At 32.4% G+C, this 12327-nt stretch overlaps 2 protein-coding genes and 2 long non-coding RNA genes across 4 annotated transcripts; 2 read left to right on the top strand and 2 right to left on the bottom strand.

The window, feature by feature from the left end:
- Positions 1–978: 978 nt before the first annotated feature.
- Positions 979–2038, top strand: LOC108840671 (bZIP transcription factor 44). The gene has a single exon (XM_018613497.2). The coding sequence runs from the start codon at positions 1428–1430 to the stop codon at positions 1911–1913; it is 486 nt and encodes a 161-aa protein (XP_018468999.1). The 5' UTR covers positions 979–1427; the 3' UTR covers positions 1914–2038.
- A 1951-nt stretch (positions 2039–3989) lies between these two features.
- LOC108820039 (disease resistance protein RML1B-like) lies at positions 3990–7402 on the bottom strand. Its single transcript, XM_018593034.2, has 4 exons — positions 7000–7402; positions 5729–6845; positions 5311–5610; positions 3990–5231 (listed from the first exon to the last, which is right to left on the bottom strand). Exons 1-4 carry the CDS (start codon positions 7347–7349, stop codon positions 4068–4070), a joined length of 2931 nt encoding a protein of 976 aa, XP_018448536.2. The 5' UTR covers positions 7350–7402; the 3' UTR covers positions 3990–4067.
- LOC108820047 (uncharacterized) lies at positions 7378–8948 on the top strand. Its single transcript, XR_001944288.2, has 2 exons — positions 7378–7912; positions 8479–8948. It is a non-coding gene; the product is annotated as an uncharacterized LOC108820047 (long non-coding RNA).
- A 426-nt stretch (positions 8949–9374) lies between these two features.
- Positions 9375–10010, bottom strand: LOC130499958 (uncharacterized). Its single transcript, XR_008938818.1, has 2 exons — positions 9820–10010; positions 9375–9747 (listed from the first exon to the last, which is right to left on the bottom strand). It is a non-coding gene; the product is annotated as an uncharacterized LOC130499958 (long non-coding RNA).
- Positions 10011–12327: the final 2317 nt, after the last annotated feature.

Here is a 12327-nt window from a genome sequence, read left to right as displayed (position 1 = left end):
TAAATAGTCTAAAAGACTTTATATGAGACAATTAATTATTAAGGATGCAAACAAATAACTCTATTAGATTTTAAAATAAATGTAAAGGATCTATTCTATTAAAACAAGAAGAACATGACATATTGATATAGGCGTTGTCCAATTATTTTAATACAAATACTAGATTTTGACACGTCCTTAGAAGAGTAAATATATTTTATGTTTTATATTTTGTTTTAAAATATAATTTTTATATTTGTGTGTGTTTTAGTCATATTCGTGTAGTTCATTGTATAATATATATATTTTTAATGATTAATACGTGATTTTAATATTTATATTAAAATAGTTGGACCACACATATATCAATATGTCATGTTCCTGTTTATAACCCATCATTTTAAAGGACGGGTATAAAACATCTTATTAAACATTTAAGCCAAATATTAAACAAAGAAAAACAAAAATATGAATAAAAACACAAATATAAAAATTAAATTTCTAAAGAAAATGTAAAACAAAAAATATACCCGCCCTTTTAAGGGCGGGTCAAAATCTAGTATATAGATAAAATTCAAATTAATTATCATTAAATAATAAATAATAAATAAAATCTAAATAAATTTGTATTTTTAAGAAAATCTTCATTTCAAATATAAAAGAATATCATTCTATAAAAACAAAAACAAAATCGGAGAATATGTCTAGAATATTTAGAAATTTATAACGTTCTAAAAAAGAATACGTACCGAAAAAGCTTACTTTACATATAAAATGTCTAAAACGACTATTGGTTATTCACAGTATCATTAATTAAAATTAAACCCATACACATAACACATAAATAAAAAAATATTGCAAAACAGCTGGAAACAGTTTCCCCAATTTCCTTTACTTATTTTTCATAATAATCACGTACTCTTCAAAAAGAAAAACATACTCTGATTAAACTTTGTTTATCTTGTCTATCACTATTTTTTTTCTTTCTCCCATTCTATAAAACCCCCTCCCAAATCCTTATTAATTTTTACCTCCCCTAGCTCTCGAATACATTTATCACTCTCTTCTTCATCACCATCCTCTTCTTTGTTTTTCTTCTTCTCTTTTCTTGTTTTTGCCAGAAAAAAGTAAACCCGTGTGTTTGTATTAAAACTGGATCTTGATGTTCAAACATTCATGTCTCCGGTAATTAGTGAAATCCTTAGATCAGGCTTAACTATAGACTCCTCTCTTAGACGCAGGACCCATCTTGTTCAATCTTTCTCCGTCGTCTTTCTCTACTGGTTCTATGTTTTCTCATAAATCATCTCTCCTTTAACCCTAATATATATATACACACCATATAAACATATATATACGTATATCATACTACTACTATATAGTTTTTTTAAACTATACTATATAGTTTTTACGTAACTTTCGTCGTATTTCGTGTGTTTTAATTAAATATGAATAAAACTGAAATGGGTTCGCCCACGAGCGGAAACTGCTCGTCCGGTATACAAAACTACGGTTCTGAGTCGGATGAGCGGAAGAGGAAGAGGAAAGAGTCAAACAGAGAGTCGGCGAGGAGGTCGAGGATGAGGAAGCAGAAGCATTTGGACGATCTAACGGCTCAGCTCGCTCATCTCCGCGAAGAAAACAGCCATATGGTCGCGGGGATCGCCGTCACGAGGCAGCACTACGTCACTATCGAGGAAGAGAACTCCGTTCTCAGAGCTCAGTTTCTGGAGCTCGACCAGCGACTAGCTTCCCTCAACGAGATTGTGGAAACCGCCGGAGGATTTTGGATGGAGAAGGGTCAGGGAGGAGGAGGTGTCGGTTACGTCAGCGGCGGAGGAGGGTTTTACGACGGAGTCAATCTAGGGTTTCATAACCAACCACTTATGGCTTCTGCTTGTACTGTTCCTGCTGATGTTTTCAACTGTTGCTAAACCATGCACCAATTACAGTTTCTTTATGAATGATGTGGTGCTCTGTTTTGTTTCGTCAGTAAAATAAATAAAATGATCAACGCTTGTTTAAAAATGGATTAATGGGGAAAATATTCAAGTTTTTTTCTTTATATAAATTAAAAATTGATGAGTATTATTTTGTCTTTTTATTAAATAGTTTATGTTTTTTTTCCTTTTTCTCGGAGCATTTTTAGAGATGCAACTTTGGATACTAGTGAAGACTGAAGATAATGTGAAAGCTCGTAGTCAATATATTATAGGTGGTCCATTTTCTGTAAAAAATACTATATTGACATGGATTCTACCATTAATGTGCTGGAGGCGTTGACAAAAAAAATGTGGTGGAGAAGGCTATATTGTGATAAGTAATTATGTATTTTTGAAATTACAAGAAAATTAATGCATTGGTAAGTTTTTTTAAAAAAAATTCTACTTCTTTTTTTTTTGGCCAAAGAAAAATTTTATACTTCATAATTGAAAAGTAAAAAAGAAATATGTTTGCTTTTCAATTGAAAGATTCTCACTCATTCTTAAAGAACTCAACTACATCCTTGCTTAAAATCTGTTGGTCTAAGTGTTTTATGATGTTAAAAATAGCTATAATAAAATTGTTAAATTTTTACAATTGGAGATCACATGTGTTTCTTCCAAAAGTATAATCTACAACTTGCAACCTCCTATGACTTTTGTGATTTCTAAAAGTTAATTCTTTATTGAGCTTCATATATAAGCCAATTTCTAATTAATTTCACGAGACCATAAAACTGCATACGTCTTTCATGTTTTTATTCAGTCTCTATTTCTGTATGTTTTTCGTTTCATGGTTGATTAATCAGCTTGCTTAGTATATGGTGGTAGATCCGCGAGCTAAACATAAATAAGTTAATATTTTGATTGTCTTCGTTCATCATAACTCATACTACTTATGCTAAGCTAATCACTCAGTGCATGAACCTAGACTTAATATATTCATCAAAAATGTTATAGGTTACTAGACACTTAATGAATGAACATTTCATTCCTAGCCATCGAAAATAAATATTAGAATGTTTTGTGAATAGATTTGATATTAATATTTGTCATCATGTCTCAGTCCAAATACTGAGACTGAGCGACAAAAAGTGAAGCTCCACTAACAAATATTTGAAAACTAGCAAATATATATCATATTTTGTAATCTACATTAATTACTAAATATTTGTCAAAATATAAATGATAGTATATATATAAACATTAGATTATCAGGAAACTAGCAAATATATATAATATTTTGTTGTATAAACTTAACAAACAACTAACGAATTTAAAAATATCAATTGAGTTACCAATGTAACAAAGAAAAACATCCTTATAATTTCATTAAGATAATATCTGGTATATTAAACATGTCACGAAACATATAAAAATTAAATCTTTGAAAATAAAATAATTGAAAACATTCATAAAAATTCATTCTAAATTCCATTTCAATAATATTGTAATTGTAAATATTTACTTATAATAACTAAATAAGCTCATGATTTTTGGGCTATTAATGAAATATACAAAAGTATATATAAAATCAGAGATGGGTTGAAAATATCTTTAAATAAAATTTTCTAGAAAATAATTTAAATAAATTTTGATCAATATGAGACGATTAAAAACTGATTATCCTATTTTAGTTTAACTCATTAAAAATAAAATTACTGCAAAACAAGTTAAATAAACAGGTGAAATAAATATATTACCCCTAATATGAATCCAATCATTAGGAATTCTCAAAATTGTAATCCACATAATAAAAAATAACTAAAATAAATCACAAATACAAAATTAGACATAAAATTTCATATAAACTTAAAATATCTATAGATCATGTATAGAAATTGTAATCTTCACTAACCAAGATTCAACCCCGCGCTGAAAAGCACGGATCAAAATCTAGTTATTAATTTTTTTAAAATTAGCATTCTTAAATTATCTCCAGTTCATATTTATATTTTTCTCAAAAATAGAAAAAAATTCTAAAAATATAAATACATTTTTATTTAAATATACTCCAGAATAATGCTAGTTTTTTTATTTATTTATAACTTTTAAACTACGGAGTTTGTATCATCATAAGTTTCACACTATTCAAAACTTTAAAATTTAAGGTTTAGAAATTATTTTTTTGGTATGTAGATGCTCTGATTCAGATTCATAGCTTCCTTGGATGGTTTGTTGGGTACAGATCTTGGCACCACACTCAGTAATATTGAAGACGCTGGATGGGCTGCTAAATTCGAACGTTATCTCTGTCCTCACTTTAGCTGGGTTGATGTATTCGTCAAGTAAGTGAGAGTGAAATATAAACAGATGTTCCGCTCGATATTTCGAGACATCATCGCCTATGTAGAATTCCCTGTCAGTGGGGTACAAGTCGTCCTTGCCGAATATGCGACAACACAGTAGCTGCGAAGTCATATATTCTCTGTTTTTCCTAGGGTTCGGGGAGATCACAACGCAAACCTTGAACGTGGAGGAAGCACAATGAGGAATGGTCAACGAGTTTCCTCTGGCTCGGTGGCGATGGAACTCTACGGGTACTTCCCTTCCTGGTAAGAGAGCGCTTCCACGGAACAAGGATCCTATGATGATTTCTCGCCGTGCTTGTCGGCTCAGTTTGAAGTTGTTGATGAAGCTAAGCACCGTGTCTGGAGTGTGTTTCGTATGGAAAAACACAGACTCCAGTGATTCGCAGTCGTCAGCGTATAGGTTGTTGAGTGAGCCAGGGAGCTCTGGCAACGAACCGAGTCTTCTGCAGCCAGAGAGATTAAGTTCCTGAAGCTGATGAAGAGCCTTCATGCAATCTGGTATCTTCTCAATCCCGGAGTAGCTTACGTTCACCAAAAGTACATTCAGGGGAAGATGTGTTATCCCCTTGAGCTTTCCATTGTTCCACATAGAAAGAGACTCAAGACGTGACCACGTCGCTATCGATGCAGGTACATCTTCGACCGCTGTCTTGGATATATCCAGTTTTCTTATGTTGGTGGACATGTCTGGAAATTTCCTCAGTTTTGAGCATCCTTGCATGTCGACTGAATCGAGAGACGCCAAGTTCATGTGAGATGGAATGACTTCTAAGTTTATGCAGCCACCCATCTTCAACTTCTTTAGTTTGTGAAGATGCGAAAAGGAGGAAGGAATCTCTACCAACCTCATGCAACCTCTCAGATTTAACGTCTCCAAATTTTTAGCATTGGAAAGATCCGGTAGCTCCTTCAAACGAGAAGAGCCTGACAAATCCATCTTCGTAAGATTCTTAAGCAGCTGAAATGCAAAACAACATCATTATATAACATGACATAAAGTATATATTCATATAGTGTTAAGTAGTAACAACACCAACCTGAGCTCCTTGCCAGAGGTACTCGAGTTGGCTACATGTCATTTCAAGTTCTACAAGATATCCCGGATGAAATGTAGGAGGAAGACACTTATTTGGGTATGCCTCCCAATGTAGTAACCTTAGACGACGAGGAAGCTCCATCGTATCAGGTATGTACATCATTCTATCATTCCCACCAGCTCTGCTTTTGTAGACCCTGAGGTATCGAAGATTAGGCATTTTTTTAAAAGCTTTCTTGCCTATCATTACTTCATCGATTCTTGATATATCAAATGATATGCCGGACACAACTCCAGTACCCTAAACAAAATTCCAAAAAAAAAAAAAAAAAACTATTTAGCATCCCCCTACACGTATGACTTGTTTAAAATATGAATACAACATACTAGTTTATATAAAAGAAAGAAACAGAACTTACTGTTCCATTTTCGAGGACACCACAAATCTCATTAGCGTCCACTAGTACTTGGCGTTTCGAAGGCTCTTGTCTACGAATGACTTGTCTAGCCATTCGCTGTAGTAGTTTGTGCATCACTATTCTTTTCCCGTTTTCAGATAGATCAATGAGAGATCTATTGGCGAGGATCTTCAACCCACGTTTGACCTCCAAATGATCATCACCATCAGCGGATATGGCTTTCACGACATCACCACCATCTTTATAGTTGAAGAAGACGGCAATGTGGAGAAATAGATATTGATCATTCTCATCTAAATGTTCATAGCCGACTCTTAGGACGTCCTCGATATCTCGATCAAGAACAGTCTCTAGCCTCTGCATTACTTCTTCCCACTCTTCTACCTTCGTCTTCCCTCGCAAAGATGAACCCACCACACGTAGACCCAGTGGGAGCTTACCACAAAGCTCCGTGATCCTTTCAGCAATCACTTCAAAATCATCATCATGTGGACAACGTTTTCGAAAAGCGTATTTACGCAAGATATCGATAGCTTCTACATCAGATGGAAACCCCACATGGTACGTATTGTTGATGCCATGTTGCTGTAGAAGCTCTTTGTTTTCTGTGGTAACTACTATCCTACTTCCAGAACCAAACCATGTAGGCTCATTAGCCAACGCCTCTAACTGTCTTATGTTGTCCACGTCATCGAGAATGATAAGTACTCTCTTGTCGCATAGCCTTTCTTTTACCACACCAAGATGGCTTATAGTCATAATACAATTCTGGTTCAGAATATTCGAGAGAAGCTCTTCTTGTAAACGCAACTTCAGACCATAATCATCAAGACCAGGTGAGTAGCTTCCCTTACGGTTGTCCACAAAACAAGTAAGCTGAAACCTATCACGGATTAGGCTGTGTAAAGCTCTAGCAATGGTCGTCTTACCAATGCCCGCAGGACCATAGATTGCGACCATCTTAACTCCATCATCCTCTAAATCTAGCAAAGACTCCATTTCTGTCAAATGACCGTCAAGTCCCTCCATACCATCAAAATCCTTAGAAGGTACTGTAGCATTCAGTTTGTCAAGAACATCTTTTGCAATTTTCTTGATCATTTTTGCTTCATTGTCCCTAATATATTAGAGAGAAAAAAGATATTTCCTGTCAAATAGTCATAGAGATAACATTTCTCCTATTTATCACAAAATAGGAGACCTCTTAATTTTTTTATTTATTAAAAAAATATCAATGACCAACATAAGAAATAATTTAAAAGAGCAAGTACCATCTTAGGAAGTCTTCACCCTCAATGTTGCCAACATCGTTCAAAGCGTTGATCCATTTCTGCCTTCGCTCGTCCGTAGGGTTCTTACGTGCACAAGTTTCACTGAAGGCTATCCCGAAGTCTCCAATCTGTTTCCGTACATGGGATGGCTCCACTCCATAGAAGATGGTCATCACTATCTGTCCCATAGCTCTCCTACACTCCAATATCTCCACCAGTTCATCCAAGCACCAACCTGACGAAGCATACCTCTTGGAGAGAATCACAATCGAGATCCTCGATTCTTTTATGGCTTTGGTGAGTGAAGGGGATATTGTTGCGCTTCTCTCAATCTCTTGATCGTCAAACATAGTGATTCCGTTGCGGTTGAACTGTTCGCGTATGTGACTGAGAAGTGTTTTACGGACATCCGCCCCGTGGAAGCTCGCGAAGACATTAGTGATGTTCGTTTGGTTGCCGCAGGTCCGGCGTCTGCGTCTGCGGCAATGATTTTCGCACAAAGCTTGTTCGTTTCATCGACGCAGGTACCGGCGTCGGCGTCTGCGTCTAGACGCAGCGTCCAGCGTCAAGACGCCGAAAAAACCAGCGGCCGCGTCATTTTTTCTGCGTCTACTTTACCTATTTACCGTTTTACCCCTAACTTGATTTCCTAATTACAAAAATATCTAAACCTATTGACGCAGACTCACCTCCATTGACGCAGACAGCTTTCTTCTCCAACTCTCTCTCGATCTCGAACCCAGCTCCCTCTTTCGATCTCCGGCGTAAACGCAGTGCTCTCTATCTCTTCTCCGGCGCAGTTCTCTCTCTCGATCTCCCGACGAAAACCCATCTCCCGAACTCTCTCTCTCGATCTCGGACGCGAGCTCTCTCTCTTCTCCGACGCAAACCACTCGAGCTCTCTCTCTTTGAGGTATCTGTCTCTGTTCTAAAGCATTGGTTGTAATCGTTTTGTATACTGATACTGATAGTGTAGCCGAGATGATCTCTGTTCTCTGTTCATAGTAGCTTCAATTTCAGCTTCAGTTTTAATATAGGATCGTAGCTTCAGTTTCAGCTTTTCACTTTTTAATTGCTTTGTCTTGTGTTGTCTTTGCTCTAGGTTCATGCGTTTGGTTCTGTATTTATGATCATGTTCTTGAGCTTAATGGTTTCTCTCATGCATCATGTGTCTGTATGTCCTTGTTCTTCCACTCATGTTAAGCTTGCTTATTGTTTCTGATCTTTCACTCATGTTAATATGTTTCTTGTGATTACTATGGTCTATAGTTTCGTTGAGTATCTGCAACTGTTTGAGGTTTAGACTGATGCAGTATTTTTGCACATTAGAGGTTATGTTAAGGTTGCTTATAGCCAATCAGTCTGATGTTTATACGTTTCACAGCCTTTGGCTTTGCTTATTTCTGTTTGTTCTCGTTTGTTTATGTTTGTTCTTCAGACATGTACTAATACTGACCTCATTGCATTTGTTTTTTGCAGGCTCTCTCGTCTCAAGCTCACACACATTTCTGCATATCTTTTTGTAATGTCGTTTGTATGCTTGTGCTAACAAAACAATGAATGGTGTCTTGGTGAACAGAGAGCCCAAAGAAGGTTGAAGAGAAGAAAATAGACGCATGGGGAAGTGCTGTTCCCGAAGATTTGGAACTGGACGAGGAGGCACTTGCTAAGAACAGAGTCAAGAGCCTGCTCGGCTAAGAATCATAGCTTCAGTCACATGAACATGATCGTTGGAAGTAGTTTTCATTTTGATTGAGCCAGAGCTCGTTTTTGTACATCACTCTCTTACGTTTTTTTTTTTTTTTAATCAATGCTCTCTTACATTTTCTTAGTCTGTATATGAAAAGTAACTTTGAAGTCAAACCCCTCTCTCCGGTTTCTCTACTTTTGTTATGATAAGTGAGGCTCTGTCTTCTTGTTTCATATTTACTAAAATGATGTTGACAATATATCTTATGTTGACCATGTTGTAGCAATTTTAATACATCATCCAAGCTTTGTGTGAAAACATCACAAGTGAATATGGTAGAGATGGTCTAAGCATATTTTATTTTAAGCATAAATATCATCATAACAACCAACTAACATTTATATAGTTTCCTAATATTAAACCGTTCTGTCATTATATTATATTTTAAGCATAAATATTTTATTTTATTTATATAATCTCATAATGTTTAACATATCTGTCATATAAACATAAATATCTTATATTTATAAAAATAAAATATATAATTTTATCATATTTACTTCAATATAATTTTTTTAATATGATTGATTATAATTATAAAATATTTTGATGTATTATTTTTATTTTTATTTAGCTTATGATTTATGACATCAAATATTTTTATATTTTTATATTTGACCAAAAATTTATTACCAATTGAAAATAATATTCTTATGGATGTAAATATATTTAAACTACATTTTATTTATTTAAAATACAATTTTACAATTTTTTAAAAATAAAATATGAATAAATGAAAATAGTCGCAGCGTCAATCAAACGAACAACCCAAAACAGCATCATGCGTCTGCGTCATGCGGCTGCGTCAATTTCCTGCGTCTTCGAAACGAACAACAATCAGTGTTGGCGTCAGCGTCGGCGTCAGCGTCAGCGTCTATGAAACGAACATCAGATAAACGAGTTTGACGCAGCCGCTGACGCCGACGCCGACGCCGACGCCGACGCTGAAACCGGCGGCAACCAAACGAACAGGGCTATTGTAGCTGTAGTTACGAGACCTAGAAGAAGAAGAAGCCATGAGAGATGCTCTAGGTAAATGATAAGTTGAAGATAACCGAAAATTTAGATACCTTGAGTGAGTCTTGGAAGGTTATATGAAAGCGGGGGGCATAAACGCGTTTTTTGTTTGAACGTTAAAAACGCGTTTCCAGAGAAGAAGCTTGAAAGAAAGAGATAAACATTCTTTAAGACTTTCAGCAGTTCACAAAAAATCTACAGCCATGTATCTTAAGTGGTGGCCCTAGGACCGTATTAAAGTTGAGCAGTGAACTGTTTCTCGATTTAAAAACAAACTCGCGCATATTAGTTTTAGACAATTTTTCATTTAAATTATGATTTTAGTACATAATTTAATTATTTTTAATTTTATATACAATTTAGATTTTTTACATAATTATTTTAGTTATTTTTCATAGATGGAATAGTTTTTGATTTTTTAGGAGAATTCAAATCCGCGTCACACATATGTGATAGGTCTATTATAGTTTTATTACAATTTTAGAGGTTTAGGTTTTTCGGTTTTAAATTTTTAAATGGAGGCTACAACTTATTTTAATGTCAAATACATTCACGGTAGTTTTTTTATCTGGACATTTATAGTTTCATTTAGTAAAATAATATATTATTAAAAATTAACCTGTGTTAAAGAATTATTTAATAACATTTATAAGTATAATAATTTTACAGTTTATATTGTTTAGTTTTACGGTTTAGAATTTCTCAATTCTGACACAAGGAACTTATACTTAGAATATGATCCGTGCATTCATACAATTGTTTTTTATTGTTTTTTGTCGATCAATTTTTTTGGTGGTAATGTGTAATAAACTATCCCCTAGTCTATATTTGAGAAGTGATTTGCCACATGTCTTTTCTACAATCGTTTTCACACAAAAAAATGTGACGTGGCTATTAAGATTGATGACATGTCATATGGTTAAATATGACATGGACAATTACATTTAATGCTAATATATATTTTTGGAAATCTTTTTAGAATATGACAATAACTCATATATTACATTTAATATTGATTTATATTTTTGGTAAACTTTATAGAATATGGTAATAACTCATAAATCATCACTAAAATAAATATATTCAAATATGATATTTTGAATTTCAAAATATTATATAATTTTACTTTTATAATAATAAAATTTTTATTATCTAAAATTTTCTAAATTTTCTGAATTAAAAAAAATAAATCGTAATATCATTAGTTTCTTTTAGATATCTACAAATTATATAAATATTATTTAGTTTTAAATTTTGATAACTATACAATTTTATATGATTTTTAGTAATTTTGTACAAGTTGATATAATAATTTAACCAAATGAAATAGATAATTTTTTTTATCTAAGATTTTAACTTTATATATATACATATATATTCTTAAATATAATTTAAAATAAAAAAATATTTTCTCTTAATTTTATGCTTAATTAATGATATTTGTATTAATTATTAGTCAAAATAATAAAATATATAATATTAATAAATTACATTTTAAAATATAAAATTTAATTTTTAAAAAATTCATCACTACACATGGTGCATGAAAACACCTAGATTAATAATTGTGACATAGCTACTAAAATTGATGACATGTCTTATAGATTAATATGACATGGACAATTATATATAATGTTAATTTATATTTTTGATAAAATTTTTAAAATATGGTAATAACTCATATATTATATTTATTATCGATTTATATTTTTGGACTTTTTTAAAATATGGCAATAACATATAAATCATCATTAAAATAAATATATTCAATTATGGAATTTCAAATTTTGAAATATCATTTAAATTAAAAATATTTCAAAAATTTATACATATTTTTAGAAAATTATAAAATTAAATCATAAAATAAAATTAAATCGTAAAATCATTAGTTTCTTATATATATTTACAGATTTTATAAATATTGTTTAATTATAATTTTTGACAATTCTGAAGTTTTACATATTTATTTAATATATTTAATTAAAATAAATAGATAGAAAAATCTACCTAAGATTATAATTTTAAATATATACATGCACATTCTTAAATATAATTCAAATAAACAAAATTGATTTTATCTTAATTTTAAAGTTCAGTTAAATCAAATTTATATTAAAATATTGATAAGAAAAAAGAAAATTTATAATATTAATAAAAATAAATATAATTTATATTTATCTTTTAAAAAATATTTTAAAATTCTTTTACTGCACATGGTGCAGGAAAACACCTAGTTTTATATATATGATAAGTTGATAAATAATTATAGTGCTGCACGTAATATATTTATATTTGGTAAAGAAGAAGAATTTCTTAAAAAAGAAATAGTAATATTTTCTGTAAAAACAGTTGTGGGGGAAAGCTCTGAAGATGGTGGAACCTAGTTGCAGTAGCAAACCCCCCCGTCTAATAAGTCATTCTCCAAATGGCGTTCCATCAGCTCCAAATGGATTAAACCCTCCTCCAAAGACTCTACATCGAAGATTCGAAGAAAGGGTTTTGTTCTAAGCATAGAGGTAAAAGATCCATACAGCTGAAACATGCCCACATGAAAAGGAGTT

This window comes from Raphanus sativus, chromosome 2 (genome assembly GCF_000801105.2).
Source record: "Raphanus sativus cultivar WK10039 chromosome 2, ASM80110v3, whole genome shotgun sequence".
Classification (NCBI taxonomy): Eukaryota; Viridiplantae; Streptophyta; class Magnoliopsida; order Brassicales; family Brassicaceae; genus Raphanus; species Raphanus sativus.
The sequence above is the reverse complement of the archived record's forward strand: the minus strand, read 5'-3'. Positions and strand labels throughout refer to the sequence as shown.

Excerpts from the sequence above, each read along its gene's own strand:
- LOC108840671 (XM_018613497.2), top strand. The coding sequence starts at position 1,428 with ATGAATAAAACTGAAATGGGTTCGCCCACGAGCGGAAACTGCTCGTCC.
- LOC108820039 (XM_018593034.2), bottom strand. The coding sequence starts at position 7,349 with ATGTTTGACGATCAAGAGATTGAGAGAAGCGCAACAATATCCCCTTCA. Across the intron at positions 5,611-5,728 it reads GTGTCCTCGAAAATGGAACA|GGTACTGGAGTTGTGTCCGG; the intron begins GTAAGTTCTGTT and ends AATTTTGTTTAG. Across the intron at positions 5,232-5,310 it reads ACCTCTGGCAAGGAGCTCAG|CTGCTTAAGAATCTTACGAA; the intron begins GTTGGTGTTGTT and ends TTTGCATTTCAG.